The sequence below is a fragment of the Coptis chinensis genome, chromosome 1 (assembly GCF_015680905.1).
Source record: "Coptis chinensis isolate HL-2020 chromosome 1, ASM1568090v1, whole genome shotgun sequence".
NCBI classification, from domain to species: Eukaryota; Viridiplantae; Streptophyta; class Magnoliopsida; order Ranunculales; family Ranunculaceae; genus Coptis; species Coptis chinensis.
In genome coordinates this window covers 41172112-41196368 of record NC_141456.1, presented here as the reverse complement: position 1 = coordinate 41196368, position 24257 = coordinate 41172112, and the positions used below count along the sequence as shown (strand labels likewise).

General features: G+C 37.3%; 2 protein-coding genes and 2 pseudogenes across 3 annotated transcripts; 3 read left to right on the top strand and 1 right to left on the bottom strand.

Moving 5' to 3' along the window:
- The first annotated feature begins 1171 nt into the window (after positions 1-1171).
- LOC147524044 (chlorophyll a-b binding protein, chloroplastic-like) lies at positions 1172-1988 on the top strand (annotated as a pseudogene).
- A 971-nt stretch (positions 1989-2959) lies between these two features.
- On the bottom strand, positions 2960-4580 carry LOC147524043 (uncharacterized protein At1g28695 pseudogene; annotated as a pseudogene). Its single transcript, XR_015202646.1, has 3 exons — positions 4247-4580; positions 3702-4079; positions 2960-3496 (listed from the first exon to the last, which is right to left on the bottom strand). The product of XR_015202646.1 is annotated as an uncharacterized protein At1g28695 pseudogene (transcript).
- Positions 4581-9291: 4711 nt separating this feature from the next.
- On the top strand, positions 9292-10160 carry LOC147524042 (uncharacterized). The gene is made up of 2 exons (XM_086573390.1): positions 9292-9724; positions 9826-10160. The coding sequence occupies exons 1-2, from the start codon at positions 9292-9294 to the stop codon at positions 10158-10160; spliced, it is 768 nt and encodes a 255-aa protein (XP_086429516.1).
- Positions 10161-10352: 192 nt separating this feature from the next.
- LOC147524041 (uncharacterized) lies at positions 10353-11152 on the top strand. Its single transcript, XM_086573379.1, has 2 exons — positions 10353-10496; positions 10610-11152. Exons 1-2 carry the CDS (start codon positions 10353-10355, stop codon positions 11150-11152), a joined length of 687 nt encoding a protein of 228 aa, XP_086429505.1.
- Positions 11153-24257: the final 13105 nt, after the last annotated feature.

Genomic DNA, 24257 nt, shown 5'->3' with positions numbered 1-24257 from the left:
TTCTTAAGCGCCAGAATTCTTGGTGGTGATCATAGACTCTGTGTAAGGCTCTTTTTCCCATTGAATGTTCTTTCGGTTTAGAATGAAGTTGGTTCGCGGTCGGGAGAATTTTTCAATGACCCAAAAATTTATCTCGATTAGTCATCCTTCATATTTTTTATTTGATATATTGATAAACTTGGGACTTATTAAGATGTTTGACCATTGTTGCACGCTTATACAATTGATGTTGTTTCGAAGAACTTAAAGCTTAAGTATCAATAGTGATCGCTTTCCAATATACTACAAAAAAAAAAAAAAAAACCTAATGAGAATCAGCCCTTTTAAGAATTGCTTTTATATAGAAGGAATTGATTCACCATGCAAAGGAATTCCCTACATATAATTCCTAAACACAGGTGTTGAATTGATATTAAATAGAACATTTTGTTGTATTGTTTTTCCATACTTCTTTTCAATATGAAGTCTGTAATTTTGTTCCTGTCGTTTGACGAGGTATTTTGCTTGAGACACATGAAATTTTATTAGCTGGTGCTTCTTTGAATTTATCTATTAAGCATACCTTTATCATCATTTTTCATATAATGACAATGATACCTTATTTCACATCACTAACGATAAACAGTTATTGAATCTAGCTAACAAAATTAATACATGCTAATTTTCTAAGTAGTTACTTAATGGTGATGGTCGAGAAAGAAAGAAGGCAAGATAAAGCTAGCAAAGGTGACTTCGACTTCACCGAAATAGATTAACAATAGAACTCCAATGGATGACCAGGTATGCTATTGTTTTCTAGGTTATATGTACCTTTACCAGTTAGATCTTTAAATTTGTCTTATTTGTGGGCCTTTACTTCCCATGTTTTCCATTATGTTGTGATTTCCCCTCTCAATAACGTTTTAAACGGGTTTGTTTCCTTTCAGTAGTGTTCTTGACATTTGTTTTAGAGCATTATGATATGGATATGGATATGGGTATACATACAAATAAGAAGAAACATAAATCCCTTTCAACCAATGAGAAAAGATATTCAGATTTTTGGTAAAAATTTCTTCTTTGCGCCAACTCCTATAAATGCAAACCACTTGACAACAGCTAGAAACACAACTTGAGTAACAAGCATACATATTTTTCTTTCTCCGCAGTTTTCACTTCCTCCAAGATTACCATGGTCGCTTCATCGATGGCTCTAACTTCTCCCTTTCTAGCCGAAAGGCGAAAGCTTGCTCCATCAAAATCTGAGCTTCTAGGTGAAGGAAGGGTCACCATGAGAAAGACAGTGGGCAAGCCAACCCAATGGTATGGTCCCGATAGAGTCAGGTACTTGGGACCATTTTCTGGTGAGCCGCCATCTTATCTAACCGGTGAATTCCCCGGTGACTATGGTTGGGACACCGCTGGCCTCTCTGCTGACCCCGAGACATTCTCCAAGAACCGTGAACTTGAGGTCATTCACTCAAGATGGGCAATGCTTGGTGCCCTTGGGATCGTCTTCCCTGAACTTCTTTCACGCAATGGGGTCAAGTTCGGGCGGCGATGCCGGTTCAAAGTGGTGCACAAATTTTCGATGAAGGTGGATTGGATTACTTGGGTAACCCCAGTTTGGTTCATGCTCAAAGTATTCTAGCCATCCGGGCTACACAAGTTATATTGATGGGTGCTTTGTTGGGGCTACCACATTCTTTGGTGGACCACTAGGTGAGGTAGTCGACCCATTGTACCTTGGTGGCAGTTTCGACCCTCTAGGATTAGCTGATGATCTTGAGGCTTTTGCTGAATTGAAGGTAAAGGAGCTTAAGAACGGGAGATTAGCTATGTTCTCTGTGTTTGAATTTTTTGTTCAAGCAATTGTAACTGGGAAGGGACCTTTGGAGAACTTGGCTGACCACTTGGCTGACCCAGTTAACAATAATGCTTGGGCATATGCCACAAACTTTGTCCCCGGCAAGTGATCTGACATTCTGACCTATAAATTTGAGCGAGGGCATTTGGATTCTTATGTATGATGTAAATTCTTATGTATGGATATTTATTTGTTACATGTTGTGTGCCTTCTCTTAGTGTTGTAGAAGTCTTGCCTTATCCTAAGATTGATTTATTTTTTAAAAACAATAATACTCTTCGTGGGTTGGCTTGCACATGCAATCCATCCGCCGGGTTCTACGTGAAAGGGCTATGCATCACCTTAAGTTGTTTCATTCATATATATTTTTGTGTAGAATCTTTTGATGATGCCCAATTGTTTGGCTATTGGAACTTATTTTCTCATTGCACCTCATATCCATATGTACAACATGGAATGGAACATGAACATGTTCTGTTAAATACATATATGTTAGTATTAACAAAGGATCTATCTTTCACTTGGTTTTCTTAACCATCCTCATCAATCGATAGGTTGCACTTTGCAAATGGGGCAGACATTCTTCACTTGCAGCCATTTTTAATGCGATGCATGGTATTCATGCCCACAACCAAGAGTTCCAACCTTCTCTTGATTTCGATACTCAACCTATTCTGGTTTAAAACTACGAAATACTTTAAAGAACAAGCTGCGTGAGTTTTGCAAACAACTTTGGACCATCATTGGCAATTAAGTTAAAAAAAAACTCAAATAAAAATATCAAACCTTGCATGAGGCTAACAAAGTAGTAGTATAAACAATTTCGTAATTTTGGACTGAACTTTACTTCTGTTATATAGGCATGAAAGCCTAAATTTTGTAATCTAATGTTGATGCATGTTGCTTTTATATTATTTTGACATATGTAAATACTCAAAATTCATCCTACACTTTTATTTTCCATCCACGTGCGAGCACGTGCATTTTAGCTAGTTTAATTAAACAACCAACACAGATAAGATTCAAAACAATTACTCTTTAGCTTTATAAAATATAGGGCTCAATAATACTTTAGGGCATATCTAAATAATCAAGACATAATCCATATCGGTTTTAGTTTAAACTCTCATTGACATTTCTCCACGACATTATACATGCGACGTGTTTTGACCAATGTAAGGCTGACATATTTTCTTTCTTAGAATCATGGGCCACTGTTCTAAAACTCCTCCAATCTCGAAGGACAACAGAAAGATCAGCCACTTTAGCTTCAATACTACGACAACAATTTGCATGAACTGTAACGACTACACTAAAATCTCTACTGTTCTCACAAAATCCACTAAAGAAAAGTGTGTTCAAAAACCTGACTCTCAATCCTAACTCACTAAACACACCAATGTGCATTATCTTCTCCAGGACATCTTGTTCTTTCATTCCTTTGTAGTTTGAATCATTCCTCATTGCATACCATGTTTCAAACAATGAGATAGTTTTGTTGTTGGATTTGACAAAATAGAAACCAGTATTAATGTGGTTGTCTGTGGACCAAGGATTACCATTGAAGCTATCAACACTTATTTGGATATCCTCGCTATCATCTTGGCTTAGCCTCGCAAATGGATTGCCAAACCACATTATGTCAATATCCTGCATCGATTAATCAGCAAAAGTGAGCATAACAAATGATTAGGTTCTTCAATTGTACTATATACTACTTCCCGGGTGCCTGGGGGGTGTGTTTGATATATATACCCAAAACAAAAGGTCCTGTTTTTGGCATTTTTCGGAACAATACAATAAATGAAATTAAATTTGTTGTTACATTTTAGTGAACAATGATATTTGCACTTACTGTGAAGATGAAGTTGTATCCACGCTTAAGAAGGTCAGCAAGGAAGAGAGTTCGTCTCCACATCATGTTGATGAAATCACGAGACATGTACAATTTTTCTTCACCATAATCGACACCCTCAGTAACAAGTCTATAGCAATGAAGTCTAAGAAACTTGCATCGATCATAGGCTACTTGATCCATTGCCACCAGAAGAAGATGGTTTATTAACAATTGTGTGTCTTGTCCAAGCCAAAAACTCTCAAGAAATAAATCAAGCATTGGTTTCTCCCCTTCAACGTAAGCCTTGTTTAGTATAGCTATAATTAAAGATTTGTTCTCAGTTGCAGCTTCATCCAAAGTTGTTTCAAGCTCATCTCGTAGAGTCACAGTGGTAGTCTTTTGGCACAAATTAAAAAAACATTTTTTATCAAGAAAAGTATGTGTTGTACGTAGTTGAAAAATGAATAGGGAAATATTTATGCACGAATTTGTAACTTGGTGTGCTAGAAAATGTTTGAACAATGAATTTGCTTGTGTTTAACTTTAATGAATGGCTTACATACCTTGTTAGGTGATGAACAAGATTGGTAGTACTTGAACGAAAGGAGACCCTTGGACACGTCCGGTGTTGAGATGGATAGATATAGTACTCCAACCATAAATACTGACACTAACGCCAAATGCCCAACACGGTTTTTTGAACAATCCATGGCCAATGTACTTCAATGATCCTGATGAAGAATCTGATAAAACATACCAGCCAAAAAGATTTGCTCCTCTGTTTATCAAAAAAAAAAAAGTTTTGGCCCTCTTAGAGATGAAAGTGCAGTGTGATCATCATAAGCCAGCTTCAAGTCTTAAGGTTAATAGGTTAAGTAGAATGGTTACTAACGTACACCAGAAATAGTTTATTCAGCTGACAGTACAATTATATACATTTGAGCTCGATCAGATCCAAAAATATCAAATGCCCATTGTAAAAGACTAAAAGTTGTAATTCGATTTTAAAAGAAGGTATAGAATTAGATCTTAACGGCTTAGGACATTGATGAGTTACCTATCTTTATCATGTGCAAGTCACGTAATTTTTACTTCAAAACTGCCACACAAATTGTCCAGACATTGCTTAATGCGTGTGTTCCTAGCTTGCTTCATGTCGAACTTGGCGACATTGCTTAATGCGTGTGTTCATTGCTTAATGCTATCTCTAAACTGCCGCGCAACTTCAAGCCCAGCCCATTGGAAGTCAAATCAATGGTAAGTAAAATTTCTTTGAAATATTTGATTGGAGACATTCCAAAATCGGTTCATAATACCCAAGGAACACTATAAATTCAGGTAATGGGGAGGGAGTCTAACAGCTCATCTAAAAATATTTAGAGTTTGTAAAATCGAGAGATTGTTGTTTGTGAAAATTAAGAAGAGATGGAAGGAAAAGCTTTACATAAGAGCATTTGTCGTTGTGATTTTTATTATTGCTCTATTTATTGTCGCGCACGCAAATATCGTCAGCTCAATATTTCAGCCCAAATATCATGATTAATTAGAAATGACACGTGGCAGAAAATGATTGAGCAAGATTATAATTGGACCACTATATAAAGACCAGAAAGGGAAGAAATGATTCATTCCAAATTCATTACACAAAAAGCTGTAAAACGAGAGCAAAGAGAGAGAAAAAGAGAAACTTGTAACCGCCATTGTTACTCAATAATAAAACCTTACTTTTATTCTGTTGCAGTCTTCATCTTCAATTCTTTAGTTTTGTTAATCTTAGTTTAGTTTCACCGAACACTACATTGGCACCGTCTGTGATTCAAAGACAAGAAAAAATTGTTTCTTTTCTTCTTTCTTTGATGATCGAGTCATTTTATTAGAAGTTTGTGTTCAAGAAACTTCGATAAGATCAGTAAAGAGTTGAAAAAGGTAATCAAGATGCCTCCAAAGCGTACTACAACAAGCAAAGCGATGATGGTAAATGAAGAAAGTACTTCTCAAGCTGCTTCTAAGAATGAGGAACAAAGAACAAGACGATCAACAAGTAGACTAATGGAAGAAGTAAAGGAGATACAGGAAGCAGAGGTGTCTTGAAAGTTTTGTTGAGAGGTTGGAGGATTTGGAAAAGCAAAACAAGATCCTAATGGCTGAAAATAAAGCTGCAATGGAAGAGAATGAGAAGCGTGCTGAAGACGCTTTGTATGAGAAAGAGGGTGAGGCGTCGAGTTCAGGCACTCCAGTGGTTAGGAAGAGTCATGTCAAGGAAAGGAGGAAAAGCCACCACGAAGAGGTGCAATCGGTGGCAAAATCGACGCCAAAGACAATATAAGAGGAAGAGGTAAAAGCGCCAATCACGAAGGAAATAGTGCAGGAGATGATGCAGAGGCAGTTTGGGGACCAGTTGTTCGAAAAGGTATCAGCCTTGATATGGAAGCTAGCAGACGATGTGAGTCGAAACCCATTGAAAAAGGATATAGAGAGGGTGTCGTTACCTCTGAAGTTCAAGAGTCCAAAGTTCAGTCAGTATGACGAGGACTTCTGATCCTATGGACCATATGTTTAGCTATCGACACCAGTTCTCGATATATCAAGGTACAGAGTATTAGGATTCTGTACTATGTCGATCGTTTTCATCGAGCCTTAAAGGTAAAGCATTGAATGGTTCTATACAATTCTTGAGGGAACCATTTTGTGTTTTCGTGAAATTGAAGAAAGATTCCTCACCAACTATGGTCACCAGAGGGTGAAGCCAAAGCAGGTGTCGGTCTTATTTCAGCTGAAACAAGGAAAGAAAGAGTCATTAAAAGATTTCTTGGCTAGGTTCAAGGCCAAAACTAAATAAGTGGAAAGGCTAGACGAGTCTAAGATGATAGCTGTCATGTCTTTCCAAACTGGTGTGATACTGGGGTCATTTATGCACAAATATCTTTTGAGAAAAGAAGTTAAAAGTCTACAAGAGTTGTATGACAAGGCTGATAGAGATATTCGAGTAGAAGAGGGATTGAAGGGAGCCACAGTGCAAGCAGTATTACAAGTCTTTGACACAGGGAAGAGAGACAAAGATAGTAGTGATCGACATGAGAGTAGAGACTCCTCGAGGTCATATAACAAAAGACCTCAGGAGCAGTATACAAACCGAGATAATCAGCCACAACAAAGAAGGAAGAATGAGAGAACATTGAAAGAAGAGTTAGAGCCCAGTAACTTCATTGCCATCAATACTACATCAGAAGATATACTGAGGAGGATAACGAAAGAAGATTTCCTGACCTAACCAAAGTACCCTCTCAGGGAGGTGAAGGGCAGGCCTTTCTGTCAATTCCACAAGGTTGAAAACCACGAGACTAATAGGTGCTTACAGCTATTAAAGGAGATTGATAGGCTGATGAAGGATGGGAAATTGCGAGAGTTTAGAGCTGATGGCAGACCCGCAGAAGCAGCATCGATTTGCGATAAACCCCTTGGAGTAATAAATATGATTTACAAAGGGGAAACACCACAGAAGAAAATCATGAGAGATAAGATAAGAAAAATTTCAACAGTAAAAGAAGTGCTCGAGGTCAATGTCGAGCCTTTTCCAGTAAGTCAGAGTCTGGTATCGGTGAGCATCCCAGGAGCAATTATGTTTGTACCAGATGACCTGTCTAAGGTGATGTTGCCACATGATAATGCACTATTAATCACTTTGCGTATTTCGGGGTATGATGTCCAAAAGGTGCTTGTGGATTATGGTAGTTCTGTGAATATTTTATTTTGGAAAGCATTCATAGGCATGGGCCTCAATGAGATTCATCTAAAGCCGCCAAAATTTAGTTTGTTCGGATTTAATGGAAGCTCAACCAAGCCAGCGGGAAGAATAAAATTGCCAGTGCGAGCGAGACCTCAGACATCAATGACGAAGTTCGTGGTCATAAAGCATCACTTCGACCACAATGCACTACTTGGCAGAAAGTGGATACACGATATGCGTGTTGTTCCAAGTACATTCTACCAAGTACTCATATTTTCTACAGTATATGGCTTGCACGAGATTAGGGGGGATCAGTCGGAGTCAGAAAAGTGTAATTTTATAACGGTGAAGGGAATGATGAAGGGGAAACTCCAAGACAATGGGTGTCTTGGAAAGCTCTAGTTAGCAGTTACAACAAGTTTTACCTATCGACACCGATATGCAGATACATGAGCAGGTAAAGTTCACTCAAGAGCTAAAGCATATTGAAGAAACCCCTTGGGAAAGAAAAACAATAGAGGAGGTGGAGAAAGTGGATATTGGTACAAGAGAAAGTGAACATCATACGTTCATTAGTACAGAGATGCAGACCACAGTGAGAAATGAGTTGATGGTCTTTTTGAAAGAGAATCAGGATGTTTTTGCAAAGTCAATGTTGGACCTAACTGATATCGATCCAGCTGTCTGTTCACACAAGCTTAATATGGAAGAAAATTCAAGTCCAGTTCATCAAAAACATCGAAAGGTTAGACCAATGTACGAGGAAGCGGTGAAAGTCGAGATACAGAAGATGTTAAATAATGACATAATCAGAGAAGTGGAGCACTCGGAATGGGTGGCAAACATAGTAGTGGTGCCTAAGAAAGATGGTAGAGTCCAAATTTGTGTCAATTTTACTGATGTAAATAAGAAGTGTCCTAAAGATCATTATCCGATGCCAAGGATAGATGAGCTGGTTGATCGAACAACTGGTTCCGAATTAATCAATTTCTGCAATGGGTATTCGGGATATTTTCAGATTCTAATGGCTATTCTAGACCAATTAAAAACGGCGTTCGTCATTAATGGAGGTATATAATGTTTTATCAGAGTGCCATTTGGATTGAAAAATGCAGGAGCCACTTATCAAAGGTTAGTGGAAAAGATGTTCAAGAAGCTCACCAAGCAAATTGTCGAGGTCTATATCGACGATATGTTCATAAAGTCTATGAAAGCTGAAGAACATGTGAAGGACCTCGACACTGTATTTCGAATATTGCGAGAGTTTAATATGAAGCTTAACCCAGACAAATGTACTTTCGGGGTCAGCTCTGGCAAATTTTCGGAATATATTGTTACAAAGCGAGGCATCGATGCAAATCCTGATAAGATACGAGCGCTTCAGCAAATGCCATCACCAACGACTAGAAAGCAGATACAAAGACGGACTGGAAGAATAGCTGCGCTCAACAGATTCATCTCCAGAACTTTAGATCGATGTAAGCCACTTTTTAAGTTGCTTAAAAAGAATATTAAATTTTGTTGGAATGAAGAATGTGAAGAAGCATTTTCTGAATTAAAGAAGTATCTACAAGAAATGCCGATGCTTAGAAAGCCCGATGAGGGAGAAAGTTTGTTTCTCTATTTGGCTGTATCAGAATTTGCTATAAGTTCAGTGTTGGTAAAAGTTGAAAATGGTGTTGAAAGACCCGTGTATTTTCAAAGTAAAACAATGCTCGAGGCAGAAACACGGTATTCGACACTGGAGAAATACGCTTTGGCACTTTTATTCTCATCTTAGAGGCTGAAGCCGTATTTCCAATCACATTATGTGATTGTGATGACGAATCTCCCATTAAAGCAAACTCTGGCAAAAACTGCAAAATCTGGAAGAATGTCGAAATGGTCAGTACTAATAAACGAATTTGGTGTCGAGTATCGGAGAAAAGTCAGGTTCTGGCTGATTTCTTGGCTGATTTTCCATGTGAGGATGCTAGTTGGGGCATGGAAGAGGAGGAGTTCTCAACTCTGCAAGAGCCTGAGGATATTATCAATTTAGATGATCCATGGGCTGGAACAAATGGTTGTAAATTATTTGTAGATGGATCATCTGGTGGTAAAGGATGTGGTATCGGGGTTGTATTGGTTACACCCGAAAATCAAAGGCTTGAGACAGCAGTAACACTAGGCTTCCATGCATCAAACAACGAGGCTGAGAACGAAGCTTTAATCGCCGAACTGGAAATGGCCAAATCACTTAAGGTGAAAGAATTATCAATTTTCAGTGACTCGATGCTCGTGGTCAGTCAGATTAATGGAGGATATTCGGCAATATGTAATAACATGGTGGATTACTTGAGTTTTATAAAGAATAAGTTGAAAGACTTCGGAAAAATAATGTTTCAGCATCTTAATAAAATGAAAATAGGCATGCAGACGCCCTAGCTTATGTGGCAGTGATGCTAGAAAATACCGAGGGTCGCACTTTGCACATCGGTGTCCAGGAAAGGCCAAGCATTGATGTCGACAAACCAGAGGTTATGGAAAATGATACACTGGGGGCGTCATGGATGGAAGCATATCTATCATACTTATTTGAGGGAAAAGTGCCTGAAGACAAAAATGAGGCCAGAAGAATCAAATCTGGAGCACAAAGATATATATTGATTGATAATGAGCTATATCGAAAGAATCCTGGAGGTCCACATCTCAAATGTATATCACCTGAAGAGGCACATTTAATCATTGCAGAATTACATGAAGAAGAGTGAGGGAACCATTCAGCTGGAAGGTTATTGGCAAATAAAATCACGAGGCAAAGATATTTTTGGCCTCAAATGCGAAGGGATTGTCTTCGTTATGCTAAAAAATGTATGCAGTGCCAGATACATGGAAAGTCTATACACGTTCCAGCTAAGGAGTTGCACTGTGTATCGAACCCTTGGCCTTTTACGCTATGAGGAATGGACATTGTCGGACCTCTAGCACCTGGAAGAGGGAAAAGGCAATTCATGCTCGCGATCACAGACTATTTCACCAAATGGGTAGAGGCCATAGCCTTACAATACATAAAGGAGCAAGATGTGATAAATTTTCTTTTCGAAAGAGTAATTTGTCGATATGGGTTGCCATATGCCATTATATCGGATAACGGGCCACAATTCTAGGGAGGAAAGGTGAAAGCTTTCAACACTTCACATCTGCGCCATATTATGCTCAGGGTAATGGGCAAGCAGAAGCAACAAATAATACCATCATGGATAATATCAAGAAAAAGTTGGAAGACAAAAAGGGTCTATGGGTGGATGAGTTAAATAGCGTTCTATGGGCTTATAGAACGACACCTCAAACTACCATGGGTGAATCTCCTTTTACATTAGCTTATGGAATGGAAGCAGTCACTCCATCAGAAATGGTGGTATCGACATCCAGAACCAAAGTATTAACGATTGGCCGAAACAATGAAGTAATGGTAGCAGAAGTCCTCAATCTCGAGGAAACAAGAGACCAAGCAAGATTAAAGCTCGACACATACCATCGACAGCTCAAAAAAGCTTTCAACAAGAAAGTGAGAGAAAGACATTTTCAAGAAGGTGATTTGGTCTTGAAAGTGGTTACGCAAGCAACTAAAGAGAAAGGGGCTGACAAACTAACAACAAGTTGGGATGGGCCTTACATCATTCACAAAGTAGGAATCAATGGAGCTTACTACTTAAAAATTAAATCCTCATCTCGGTACCAGGTCAAACCTAAACCCTGGTGATCTATGGATCCTCATCTCGATACCAGGTCAAAATTAAACCCTGGTGATCTGTAGATCCTCATCTCGATACCAGGTCAAACTTAAACCTTGGTGATCTGTGGATCCTCATCTCGATACCAGGTCAAAATTAAACCCTGGTGATATGTAGATCCTCATCTCGATACCAGGTTAAACCGAAACCCTGATGATCTGTAGATCCTCATCTCGATACTAGGTCAAACCTAAACCCTGGTGATATGTAGATCCTCATCTTGATATCATGTCAAAACCTAAACCCTGGTGATATGTAGATCCTCATCTCGATACCAGGTCAAACCTAAACCCTGGTGATATGTAGATCCTCATCTCCATACCAGGTCAAACCTAAACCCTGGTGATATGTAGATCCTCATCTCGATACTAGGTCAAAATTAAATCCTTGTGATCTGTAGATCCTCATCTCGATACCAGGTCAAAATAATCCAGTTCTTGGCAGAAATGTGAGTTCGGGTAAAAAAATCCAGTTCTTGGCAGCAATGTTGAGTTCGGGTAAAAAAATCTTGGTATTGACAGGAGGATCGATATCAGGTCAAGATCGTGATAAAAATCCTGGTAGTGGCAGAGATGTCGATATCAGGTCAAGATCGTTATGGAAATTATTGCATATGTGGAATCGTATGCTCGATACCAGATCAAAATAAAAGGAGGTAGACGCCTAAGGTATGTCACAATAAGGAATATTTTTCTTTCGTATTTTCCAATTACAAATATACCAGGGGAATAGTATCGAAATTCAATTTGGTTTTCTTTTTATTATAATGAAAGCTTGATGGTGAAGCAATAGTAGGTGGATAATAATTCATTAAAATAAGAAAAACCTAGGCCAAACAGGGCTATTACAATGTAAAGGAAACACTAAAATAACATAAAGAAAAACATTAATCTTCATCTTCATCGTCGTCATCCTCATTGTCACCATCATCCTCATCGTCACCATCATCTTCATTGTTATCATTTTCATAACACTACGGATCTCGAAGCCATTGATAAACGTAAAAATAATAGTTTTACCTACGAAATAAAGCGATTAAACTTACAAACGCAAGTAAAACTAAAAACTATCTTACGTGTCTATATTTATCAAAGTTTCTACTCTCAAATCAATCGAAATAGAGCGAAGTAACAAGTTCGTTCCACTCCTAGTTCTCTAGCATGTGATGTTTTCTAGTTAACTAATCGGTCTTAAGTCTAATGAGAGTTTTACGAGGGGGAATTATACTACGATGCAATATGAAATTGATTATTTGAATTTAAACTACGAATGCTATGGAAATATGATTATTTTTGAATCTAGATAAAGGATTAGAGGGGAATTGAATCCACCTCGAATCCAACTTGATAACCTAGCATAGGTTCTTGTATCTCAATTCTTACGTTCTTATGGTAAGAATTTTGAGTTCTAATCCCTAGTATTCATGACATTTCTACCAAATACTAACTAGCATGTGAGGTCGTCCACCCATTCTCATGGCGAATCACAACCTTCTAGAGTGGAATAGATTCTACAATGCTTCTACACTATACCATTAAGTTTTCATCAAGGCTTCATCAACCCCTTTAATGGAGGTTTTAGCCTCGAATCATCAACCCATCATTTCCCATTGAATTATAACTACACATCATATCAAAATTCTAACTTTACTAATCTAAATTAAACAATAATTGAAATCCAATTAATTAACTAAGAATGAAATAAGAACAATAATTTAAACTAGATCTATAAATGCAAATGACAAAAATTGAAATTGAATAATAATAACTATTTTATTTATCTAATTAAATGACGAACAATCTTTCAAGGAATTAAATAAAAACAAGATATGAAACTAATTAAATCTAAGGAAAACTAGATCTAGAATTAATTAATGGAAGCTACTAATCTAATCTTTAATCTAGGTCTAACTATCTACCATTAACAAAGAGCTAAGTTTTTGTTTTTATACTTTCAGATCCAAAAATCGTGCATGGGCTTGGAGCCATGTTTTGGGCCAAAGAATCAGGCCCAAAACCCAATTTCTTTAGTCCAAAATGGGCTCTTCAGCTGCAGTTGGCTTCGACAGATGTTTCGTCCACTTCTGCTCCTCTTATTGGGTCAACGCTTAGACCATTGGAAAGCTCTTTCTGAGCCGGTCGTTTTGACATAAGGTAGGCCTAATTCCGAAGTCTGAGTCCAAAGATATGGTCTTTGGAAGTTCTGTTGACTTTGTGTGCTGTTTCTGCTCGCATTGACTTTGACTTTTCAGCTTTGACCGGGCTTTAGAAAGGCTTTGTCTTCTTGAATCTTGGCCTTTAATCACAGAACTCCTTAGCAACCAACCATTGCTCCTTTATCTAGCTAAAGTGGCACATTTCTCACATAATGGACTTTGAAGCCCTGAAATGCATAAAAACACGAATCGATATTAACTCTTACTTATTATTCACATAATTAGTCTAAAAGTATGATTATTAAGGGGGTTAAAACTACAGTTTTGGGCTCTTATCAAACCACCCCAAACAGCATTTTGCTTGTCCTCAAGCAAAGATGAGAAATTAGAATAAGTGACCAAAAATGGAGTTCTATCTACTCTCGTTTATTTGAGTCGCGATTGCATTGACCATATCTGACAAGGCCTTAAACCACTAGGAATTCCCTAGTGGACGAAGTTATAGTCTCGTGAGAGTTTTCCAGTGAAGGTACTCACAAACTTCATCTATACTACAACGACTAAGAAATAAAACTATTGTTTCCTTATTTATGTCTCGATTATCTATATCTCACTAGCAATGAATACTGAAATAATCATGTCGAAACTTAAGCTAATATATGCATAATAATAAATCATCTACAATAAACATATATACAATGAGTAATACTATGAAATGCAATAGCAGGTCCGTTTCGAAACTTCGAATAAGCGTCCTTAAGTAGGTTTTCACAATAATAGTCAAGATCTGACACTCTGATTTTTCCACTCAAGTTTATACTCTAGTCTTGAGCGATGGGCACACTTTACCTTACAATCTCAATGACACACAAGGAAGCCGGTCGATCAAACACATCCGCCACTTACTATCACACTAACCTATTCCTAATTGAGCTAGATGTCTTTATTAGGTGTTTCGGGATTAGGAGATGGTTTAAGAAGGAAGGAAATGGATATTCAAAGGGACAAGTCTGAGATAATATAGTCTTCATATTATGTAACTAGAGAAAACCTTGTTATTTACTTTTTTCTAGACTTTGTTTCCATCCTTAGCCATATTTTTTTTTTTTTCTTTGGCTTTTGACTCCTTTTATTCTATTTTTTGGAGTTTTTATTTTATTTCTATTTTAATTTTTCTTTTCTTTGGATGGAAAACTTTTTTTTTTTTATTTACGGAAGCAACTAACTAATATTTGTTTACATAGGTTTTTCTCTTCTTCTTTCTTTCTCATTCTTTCTCGGACTTATTCTAAATTGGGTAGGTTGATTTTTTTTTTTTTTTTGTTTTTGTTTTTAGTTTTGAGGGTAAAGGATTTGTGGTTTATGAAAGGCTAAAGAAAGGCTCGGGGCTTAACTAGCGGAAAATAATTCATAGGTTTGAATTTACGGCTATATCGATCCAAAGAGGGCCTAAATTCTCGCTTAGGATATGGTTTAGTGATCAAACAAGTGGGCGTGTGATTTCTCTATCCGGTTTTACTTCTCCCTTGTGTCATTTCTCAAATGTTTCACTCTTATAAGGCTTTAGGCTATATTCTCACCTGGGATTTGTAGAATAAATCTAGCCTAGATTTGATTGAAACTTATCTAGCTAACAATCATAGATACTCATGTAATATATTTATAGATAGATGCAAAGATTATTACCTACATATTAACCTAAGTTTCTAAAAATTATTCTAATGCAAAAGCTTCATTGAGACTTCTAGATTGTTAAGAGCATAGAAAAGAAAACAATACCAATATTCCTAAGTGTATAGCATAACTTATTTATTTATATTTTTGAATTTATAAAATTTTAACTAGAAAACAAGTGCATATTATACATATCTATATCCTAACAGGATGCCTTAATTACATGTGTTTCTATGCCCACCCCAACAAGAAGCATGCTTTGTCCTCAAAGCATTTAAATAAAGAGGGTAGAAAAAAAGTACCATGGAAACGCATGGAAATTCTGGAACATCTGCAAAACAAGGTTAAAACATACTAATATAAAATTGACGAACTCTAAAGAGTTCCACCCATTATGGGGTTAACAGCTTTAAATTACTTGGGACATAGCGGACACTAAATGGAATTAAAAACTTACCTTATCTCCGGACATGCATATTATCTACCCAATAGCACCATGGGTATTGTATTTCAGCCGGGCATGGCAAGTCCAAGAACAAATGCTAGCAAGAACCATAAAAATGCGGTTCCCGGCTACGTGTGTGATCACCTCGCGAGTCCAAGCACCATAAGTAGTGCTTGGGAACAGATCTTGAAAGAATATTCCGGGTTTATTGTAGGAGATGTCATCTCAAACTATTTCTTTATTTTAGCAACAGCTGAAATGACCAGGAACAACCAAGCAGCAGAAAACTGGAAATTTTCCCAAATGAAAAAGCCCACTAGAGTGTTGTTCGGTGCCAGCAAGCCGCTCCACTCGTTTCAAACTCCCCTAGCCATGTGGCCGATGAGGAAGGCTTCGGTTTTGGGGGCCAGGAGACAATTTTCTCCCTTTTTTTTCAAGGGAGTGAGGTGGGGTAAAATAGGAATTTGAGTGATCAAGAATGGAAAAACCAACACTTTGACGACATATTCCCCAAACAAATTTTTGAAAACAGGTTTGTAAAATTTGTTTTAAAACGAAAACTCAGAAGGTCTTTTAAAGGTCGATTCGAGACTTGCTAGATTACTATTTTATAGCTTTAAACTTTTTTACTTTTTATGAATTAGGTTTAATATAAAGGAAAACAATAAGCAGTAAAGACATAATTCACACCATAGAGAAACATGACTCAAAAACCAAGAAAACATGCAAGAGTGGAAAATGTGAATTATGTGAACCGTGGACTTAGGATCCGGTACTTACAACCACACACTTTATAGGGGGGGGCATCAGTTACCTGAATGGTGCATTCATTAATATATGGAAATGAAAGGAAATGCACCAAACACAAAAATTGAGTCGTTTATAGTCAAATATACTTTCGAGACTTTATCTAAATATATGTATGAATATCACGGTTTATCATATATCAATAACCGAAATAGTTGTGGATCGTTCCATAAATAAATATCCACGAAAAACATATCCAAACACAATCAAGCACCAAGATTTCCCTACGACCTTGACCTAGTGGAATGAAAAGCGAAGTCGGATAGACCTATAACATAACCAAGCATGCACCTTATGTTTCATCTTTGAACGAGAGGGTGTCCTAGTGAATAAGTGTGGAAAAGTGAATGGTTGTGGAAGATATGGTGGATTGGGATAAGTTTTAGAGGGAAAGCATGGAAAAAAATGAGGATGTGGGTTTAGCACAAAACTCATTCATGGTGTAGTTAGGGACCTGTCTTAAAGTCCGAAATGAAGGTGTCAAGTGGTTTATCCTTGGGAAGTATTTGTTTACTAGGTGGATTTAAAAAATCATGAAGCACGGGGAGAAACTAAAGGATCGAGTGCAAACTCGAGGTTCCTTTGAAAAGGTGGAGGGATGGGGAATATTGGTGATGGAAGGTGAATGATTTCGACTAGAGCTCTCAAGTCCATATCATCGAGAAATCTTGATATATGCAAGACATTTCTCAATAGTTGGGTCAAAAAGGTCACCGATAGAGATTGAAAAATTCATCTTCCGTCATAGCATCAAGGGATGAATGGTTATTGGCAAGGGGACTCGCGAAGTGGTAAAGAAGTGGTGCAAAAGAGTTGCGGGAATTCTTCTTCGATTTAAATCTACTACCGTGGGGAGTCATTGTTAAAAGTCGAATTTCGAAGGAAAGGAATTTGTTAATCTGTTTCTCGGGAAACATGTTTTGAAGTAATCTTGAGCTAAGCTCTCGATCATGCTAACCTCTCCATTTGTAGATGAATCGATATCTTGTCCTCGTTTTGAAAACATTTACCTCAATGAGAAAGATGGCCAAAAGGACAAGGACATCGAACCATCGCGGCAGTTTATGAGCGCGTTGGCGATACCAAGAAGGGGCACCCTAAAATGATAGGTACAAGAGTCGTTAGTGACTTACGTATCGAGGATAACGGGTCTTGGGGTAGTAAAATTTTGGACTTTAACCAAAGACGTTTTCAACCACACCCTTAGGATACTTAATAGACCGATCAACTAATTGCAATGTCATTTTAGTAGGTTGCATCTCCTCTAGACCTATTTGTTTATACAAATAAAACGGGAATAAAGTTAACACTAGCCCCAGTGTCTAGTAAGCGGTCGTCGTGTGAGAATCTCCTAAGGTGCATTGTCTGATAGGACGACCGGGGTCCTTGTACTTAACAATTCCATTATTTTCGGATAAAGTTGGGAACTGCTCAAAGGTTAGAAAGGCATCTTTAGGTATGTTGGTCTTACGCCTAGTAGTGCCTGCACAACTCCTTAAGAAACTTAAGCGTGGTTAGGTAGCTTTTTATAGCTTTGAGAAAAGGAAGGTTTATCGTTAGATTTTTGAAAACGTTCCTAATCTCCTCAAAGTTAGTATCCCCGGTTAGCATGGCTAATTTCGAGGAACGTGGTTTCACTCTATATTTAGCGTATGGCTCGACTTGATGTGTAACCTTGGCTTTTCTGTTTCTTAGGTTGTGGTTTTAACCGGGTACCTCTACGGTGGTAGGTTATTCAGTTTCTATTTCGGTATCTAGTTCGATATCCGGTGTAGGAGTATCTTGATGGGGTAACTATAGGCATAGTTACTTTGTTATCAACCACTCTTCCGAACGGAGAGTGGTGATGGCATTTAGCTTCGCCCTACGGTTGTAGTTTCCGTACTAGTATTACCGTTTACCTTAAAGGCTATGTTTGCTGTTCTAGGATTGGGTATCGATTGGCCTGGAAAAACGCCTTTTGCTTGGGCTTTCTCTTGGGCTAACTGTTGGTTTAAATTATTAACGGATTGTAGAATGTGTTGGTTAGATTGAGCCATGGTTTGGAAAGTTGTTGGCTCATTTGTATGAAGGTGTCAAGACGATCCGGTTGTGTGGGTGGAGTAGTCACGGGTGTTGTGACTGGAACTATCTCGCGTTGATTATTTATGGGCGGATTGTGATAGTTATTATTTACCGGAACGATACCTTTATTAGCATTATAATTATTATAACTACATTGACCTTGTGCTTGACCTTGTCGAGGTTAAACTTTGGTTGTTATAATTATTATAATTACCCCGATCCCGTCCTTGTTGTGGTGGAGCTTGGTTATAACCGCGTCGTTGGCCTAACATATTGATTATTGTACCACGTAGGTGTGACTTGTTGGTTATTTGTCCAACCGAAGTTGGGATTTTGTCTCTCAGGGGGCGTTTAGGTTCACTATTAATGGAACAAGAATGTTCATAGGCTATAGGACGATTAAGTCGGGATGCTTTCGGGGACTCAAACCGAAACTACATGGATTTGAATTTACATTCATGACGGGGATAGGCTTTTGTTGTACAGAAATGGCCTCTACCTTTTTTGTGAGGGATTCAATTAGAGTTTTAAGCTCAGGATCTGATTTAACCTCAAACATACTGGTAGCCTTAATCGTTGAAGAAGAACTAGCGAGCTTGAGTAATCGTCACTACCCCCAATTATTATTATGCTTAGTCTGATCTTCCAAAAATTTATATGCCTCTAAGGCTCCTTTACTTAGGAAACTACCCCCATTCATTATGTCTAGGACTTCTTTATGGTGGTGTAGAAGTCCTTTGAAAAAGGCACGAACTAACGTGTCTTTTGCTAGGTGATGGTGTGGACACTCTATAAGGAGATCGGTGAAACGATTCCAAGCCTCTGAAAATGATTCATGAGGATTCTGTCGAAAGAAGTGAATCTTGGAAAGCATTTCATCCGTCTTTAGGGGTGGGTAAAAATGTTCCATAAACAATTTGAACAAGTTTGGCCCACGAGTCCACGAAATTAGGCACAGGCGCTTAACCAAGACGCCGCCTTTATCAGGCGAAGGTGAAGGGGAAATACCATCGAGTTTAATTTATTCCGCACCAACCGTAGGATGGTGGAATGTTGTAAAGACTTGTTCAATCCTACGACGTGTGTTGATAAGGTTTTTCATGGTCTAAACCATGAAAAGCGGGTAACAAATTAAATATATTTGGGGGATCGCGGAAATCCCCAATTGGTCCGCTAGAACGCGATGCAAGATTTAGGGCTATCGCCAAGGCTTTATAAAAGTCGAGAGAGGAGTCTCTCTTTCTTCATCCATAATATCGGTGGTGTGTGTGAAATAGTAGCTAGAGGTGTAGTGGGTGGGAAACTAGATAGACTTATTTGTTGGCGTTAGCCGCGGTAATTACGTTAGTTGTTTTTTTCGACCGGACCTTAATCTCATGCAAGACTAAGTCGAACTTAACTAAACATGCAACACTCCAAACAATTCTGATATACTAGTAGAAACCTCTAACTGGAGATGCGAGGTGTGGAAGAAATGAATACCTGATTGCGTCCTTGCTTCGCTTATGAATAGCGTCTTGTTTATGCGTGTTTAGTGTATATAACAAGTTAAAACACTGAAAAACTTGAAAAATCGAAATTCGAAACAAACCTGTGGAAATCCGGCAAATTTCAGCTTAGGGCGCAGGTGCGCTCGTTTTGAAGCGCCGTCGGCGCTCAGTGTTCGATAACTTAAGCGTGGTCGCTTTCGGTATGGGGAATTCGCTCTATGTTCCATAACTTAGCGAATCGCGCTTCGGTATAAAGCGGATCGCTCTATGTTCCAATAACTTAACTTTTCGCGGGTCGCTCTCGGTATGAAGTGGCCGGCGCTCCGTAATTTTTCGCGGAACTTTTCAATGTTGAAATGAACAACCACAGTATGAATCAAACAAGGATGGGTGGGTGAAATGGGACTTAAAAATGACTAATTATACTATGAAAACAATGCTAAAGTGAAACTAAGATGGCAGCGACGCCATTTGATAAACGTAAAAATAATAGTTTTACCTACGAAATGAACGATAATTCTCAAAATGTAAGTAAACTAAAACTATTTACGTGTCTATATTTATCAAAGTTTCTACTCTCAAATCTATCGAAATAGAGCGAAGTAACAAGTTCGTTCCACTCCTAGTTCTCTAGCATGTGATGTTTTCTAGTTAATTAATCGGTCTTAAGTCGATCTAATGAGAGTTTTACGAGGGGGAATTATACTACGATGCAATATGAAATTGATTATTTGAATTTAAACTACGAATGCTATGGAAATATGATTGTTTTTGAATCTAGATAAAGGATTAGAGGAGAATTGAATCCACCTCAAATCCAACTTGATAACCTAGCATAGGTTCTTGTATCTCGATTCTTACGTTCTTACGGCAAGAATTTCGAGTTTTAATCCCTAGTGTTCATGACATTTCTACCAAATACTAACTAGCATGTGAGGTCGTCCACCCATTCTCATGGCGAATCACGACCTTCTAGAGTGGAATAGATTCTACAATGCTTCTACACTATACCACTAAGTTTTTATCAAGGCTTCATCAACCCCTCTAATGGAGGTTTTAGCCTCGAATCATCAACCCATCATTTCCCATTGAATTATAACTACACATCATATCAAAATTCTAACTTTACTAATCTAAATTAAACAATAATTGAAATCTAATTAATTAACTAAGAATGAAATAAGAACAAGAATTTAAACTAGATCTATAAATGCAAATGACAAAAATCGAAATTGAATAATAATAACTATTTTATTTATCTAATTAAATGATGAACAATCATTCAAGGAATTAAATAAAAACAAGATATGAAACTAATTAAATTAAACTAATTAAATCTAAGGAAAACTAGATCTAGAATTAATTAATGGAGGCTACTAATCTAATATTTAATCTAGGTCTAACTATCTACTATTAACAAAGAGCTAAGCTTTTGTTTTTATACTTTCAGATCCAAAAATCGTGCATGGGCTTGGAGCCATGTTTTGGGCCAGAGAATCAGGCCCAAAACCCAATTTCTTTAGTCCAAAATGGGCTCTTCAGCTGCAGTTGGCTTCGACAGATGTTTCGTCCACTTCTGCTCCTCTGATTGGGTCAAGGCTTAGACCATTGGAAAGCTCTTTCCGAGCCGGTCGTTTTGACATAAGGTAAGCCCAATTCTGAAGTCTGAGTCCAAAGATATGGTCTTTGGAAGTTCTGCTGACTTTGTGTACTGTTTCTGCCCGCGTTGACTTTGACTTTTCAGCTTTGACCGGGCTTTAGAAAGGCTTTGTCTTCTTGAATCTTGGCCTTTAATCACATAACTCCTTAGCAACCAACCATTGCTCCTTTATCTAGCTAAAGTGGCACATTTTTGCACATAATGGACTTTGAAGCCTGAAATGCATAAAAACACGTAATCAGTATTAACTCTTACTTATTATTCACATAATTGGTCTAAAAGTATGATTATTAAGGGGTTAAAACTACAGTTTTGGGCTCTTATCAGCCATTCATCATCATATTCTTCTTCTATTTATTATTTTTCTTGTTCTTCTTTTTGTTCTTCTTCATCATCGGTGTAATCGGTGGTAGGGCAGTCTGACCAATGAGGCCAGTCGGGAAGAACCATATAAATGGCAAAAATAATAAGGAAGAGGGAAGTAAGAGACATTGATTTTTTTCTAAGAGGACGATAAAAGATGTTTTAGAATCATGCAAATAACGGTCTTTTTATAGTAGTAAAAATTATAAAAACAAGGTGATTTAATAGTGATTAGCAAGAAACCATGGTAATTTAATGTTTATTAGCAAGAAAATGAGGGAATTTAATGATGATTATTAGGAAAATGAGGAAAGTTAATGCAAAAGTAATTCTTGGGTGTGGAAAAGTTTTCGGTTTAAATAATAGTAAAGTTTAAACGCATGTTGGTTTTCAGAGCCAGTTGGTTGAATTTATTTATTGCTATTTTGAATGTTTACATTGAGTAAATGCTACATGGGTCTTTACCAAAGAGGTTTCAAGCAAAGGTTACAAGGTTCGAATCCTGGTATTGATACCAGGTCAAAACAGAAAATTCTGGTGATCTATAAATCCTCATCTCGATACCCGGCCAAAAATATTACTAAGTATCAATTGATACTGCTTCTAAGTGGGGTGATATCGAAAGTCGAATTTTCATTTTCAAAATATTACTAAGTATCAATTGATATTGCTTCTAAGTGGGGTGATATCGAAAGTCAAATTTTTTATTTTCAAAATATTACTAAGTATCAATTGATACTGCTTCTAAGTGGGGTGGTATGGTATCGAAAGTCGAATTTTCATTTTCAAAATATTACTAAGTATCAATTGATACTGCTTTTAAGTGGGGTGGTATCAAAAGTCGAATTTTCATTTCAAAATATTACTAAGTATCAATTGATACTGCTTTTAGTTGGAGTGGTATCGAAAGTCAAAATTTTAATTTCAAAATATTACTAAGTACCAATTGATATTGCTTTTAAGTGGGGTGGTATCGAAAGTCGAATTTTCATTTCAAAATATTACTAAATATCAATTGATACTACTTTTTAAGTGGGTGGTATCGAAAAGTCGAATTTTTAATTTCAAAGTATTGCTAAGTATCAATTGATACTGATCGATGGAACTGGTTTTTTATGTATGCAGGCGATGAAGAGGCCATGGTAGCAAAGTTGTGCTAATTCTTGCTATGACATTTGTTCAATTCTTAAAAGCATCCTAATAAACTGCCTTGTAGAATTATGCGTTCAAGTGAAGAATATTTTTTCTTGATTTTTTATTCATTTATTTTTTTAATACATGGAGAATAAAATGAGCATATATTACATCTAATTTAATGAGCCGATTTGTTTTCACTCTTGTAAAAATTACACATGTTATCTTCTTTTATTTTGCCCACAATTGTACATTTTTTTATGGTGGTTGCCCGTTGCCACAACTGTACTACAACCACAAGAACTCACATATGAATCAGGGCCCAAACTCTAATTGTGGTTGAATGCACTACAAGACCTAAGTTCTTATATCTCCACTTGAGGGGGTACCTCACAAGTAACGATAAGTAATAAAAAAAGATGAAACTTCATAGCTCAATTAAAACTTTGTTGCCGTTCCAAGGTAGTATAATTTTGTTCGTAATACTAGGTATTGCCCATGCCTTTGACACAGATGTTCTCGTCACTTTTCTTATTTTCCTATTTGTGACAAATAGTACGCAATTTAGTCAAATTAGTTTGTTCTCACCGATGGTATGCACTGATAGTGTTGTTAGAGCCTCTTTAGTGTGACACTATTGTACTATTAGTGCAAAGAAAACAATGACCGCTATTACACCTTTTGTGCATAATAGTGTCTTGTCAATCAACAAATAGAGACTCTTCAGAGGTAACACTCCAACTCATGCATGTTCAAATTAAAGAACACATATAAAAGTCTAAGCAGTGCTTAAAGTAAATGAACATATTTAACGAATATCATGTCTTAATTATTATTACTAGCAAGATGCACGTGCTATGCACGCGATATTAAACAAAATTTGTTGAAAAGTGTAAACATAATTTGGGTGAGAACACTTACAATTGACATTATGTCTGAGCAGACACACTGGCAGCCGTTTTAATTTTGAATTGAATGGAATTCCATTCCTATTTGATTTCTAGACGTACCTACGCAATAAACTTTTAAGTATAGCTCTAAATAACATGTACTTTGAGTCTCTCATCCTAGCAAGTACACGTTGCAAACAACAGAGATTAAAGGTTACTACATCAAAAGCATCTATGTAACGCTATTCACTAAAATCAGTATCCAACCCTTGGGAAAATTGGGCACGCTCGATGAGCATGAACTGGAGAGGTAGTCTTGAGTAATTGCTTCTATTTAACCGAAGACATTGCCTATGGTATTTCACAATGTCGGTTGCCATGATGACATGTGC

Coding starts and splice junctions, on each gene's coding strand:
- LOC147524042 (XM_086573390.1), top strand. CDS start 9,292: ATGGTCAGTACTAATAAACGAATTTGGTGTCGAGTATCGGAGAAAAGT. Junction 9,725..9,825: donor TGGAGGATATTCGGCAATAT/GTAATAACATGG, acceptor ATAGGCATGCAG/ACGCCCTAGCTTATGTGGCA.
- LOC147524041 (XM_086573379.1), top strand. CDS start 10,353: ATGGACATTGTCGGACCTCTAGCACCTGGAAGAGGGAAAAGGCAATTC. Junction 10,497..10,609: donor TAAATTTTCTTTTCGAAAGA/GTAATTTGTCGA, acceptor TATTATGCTCAG/GGTAATGGGCAAGCAGAAGC.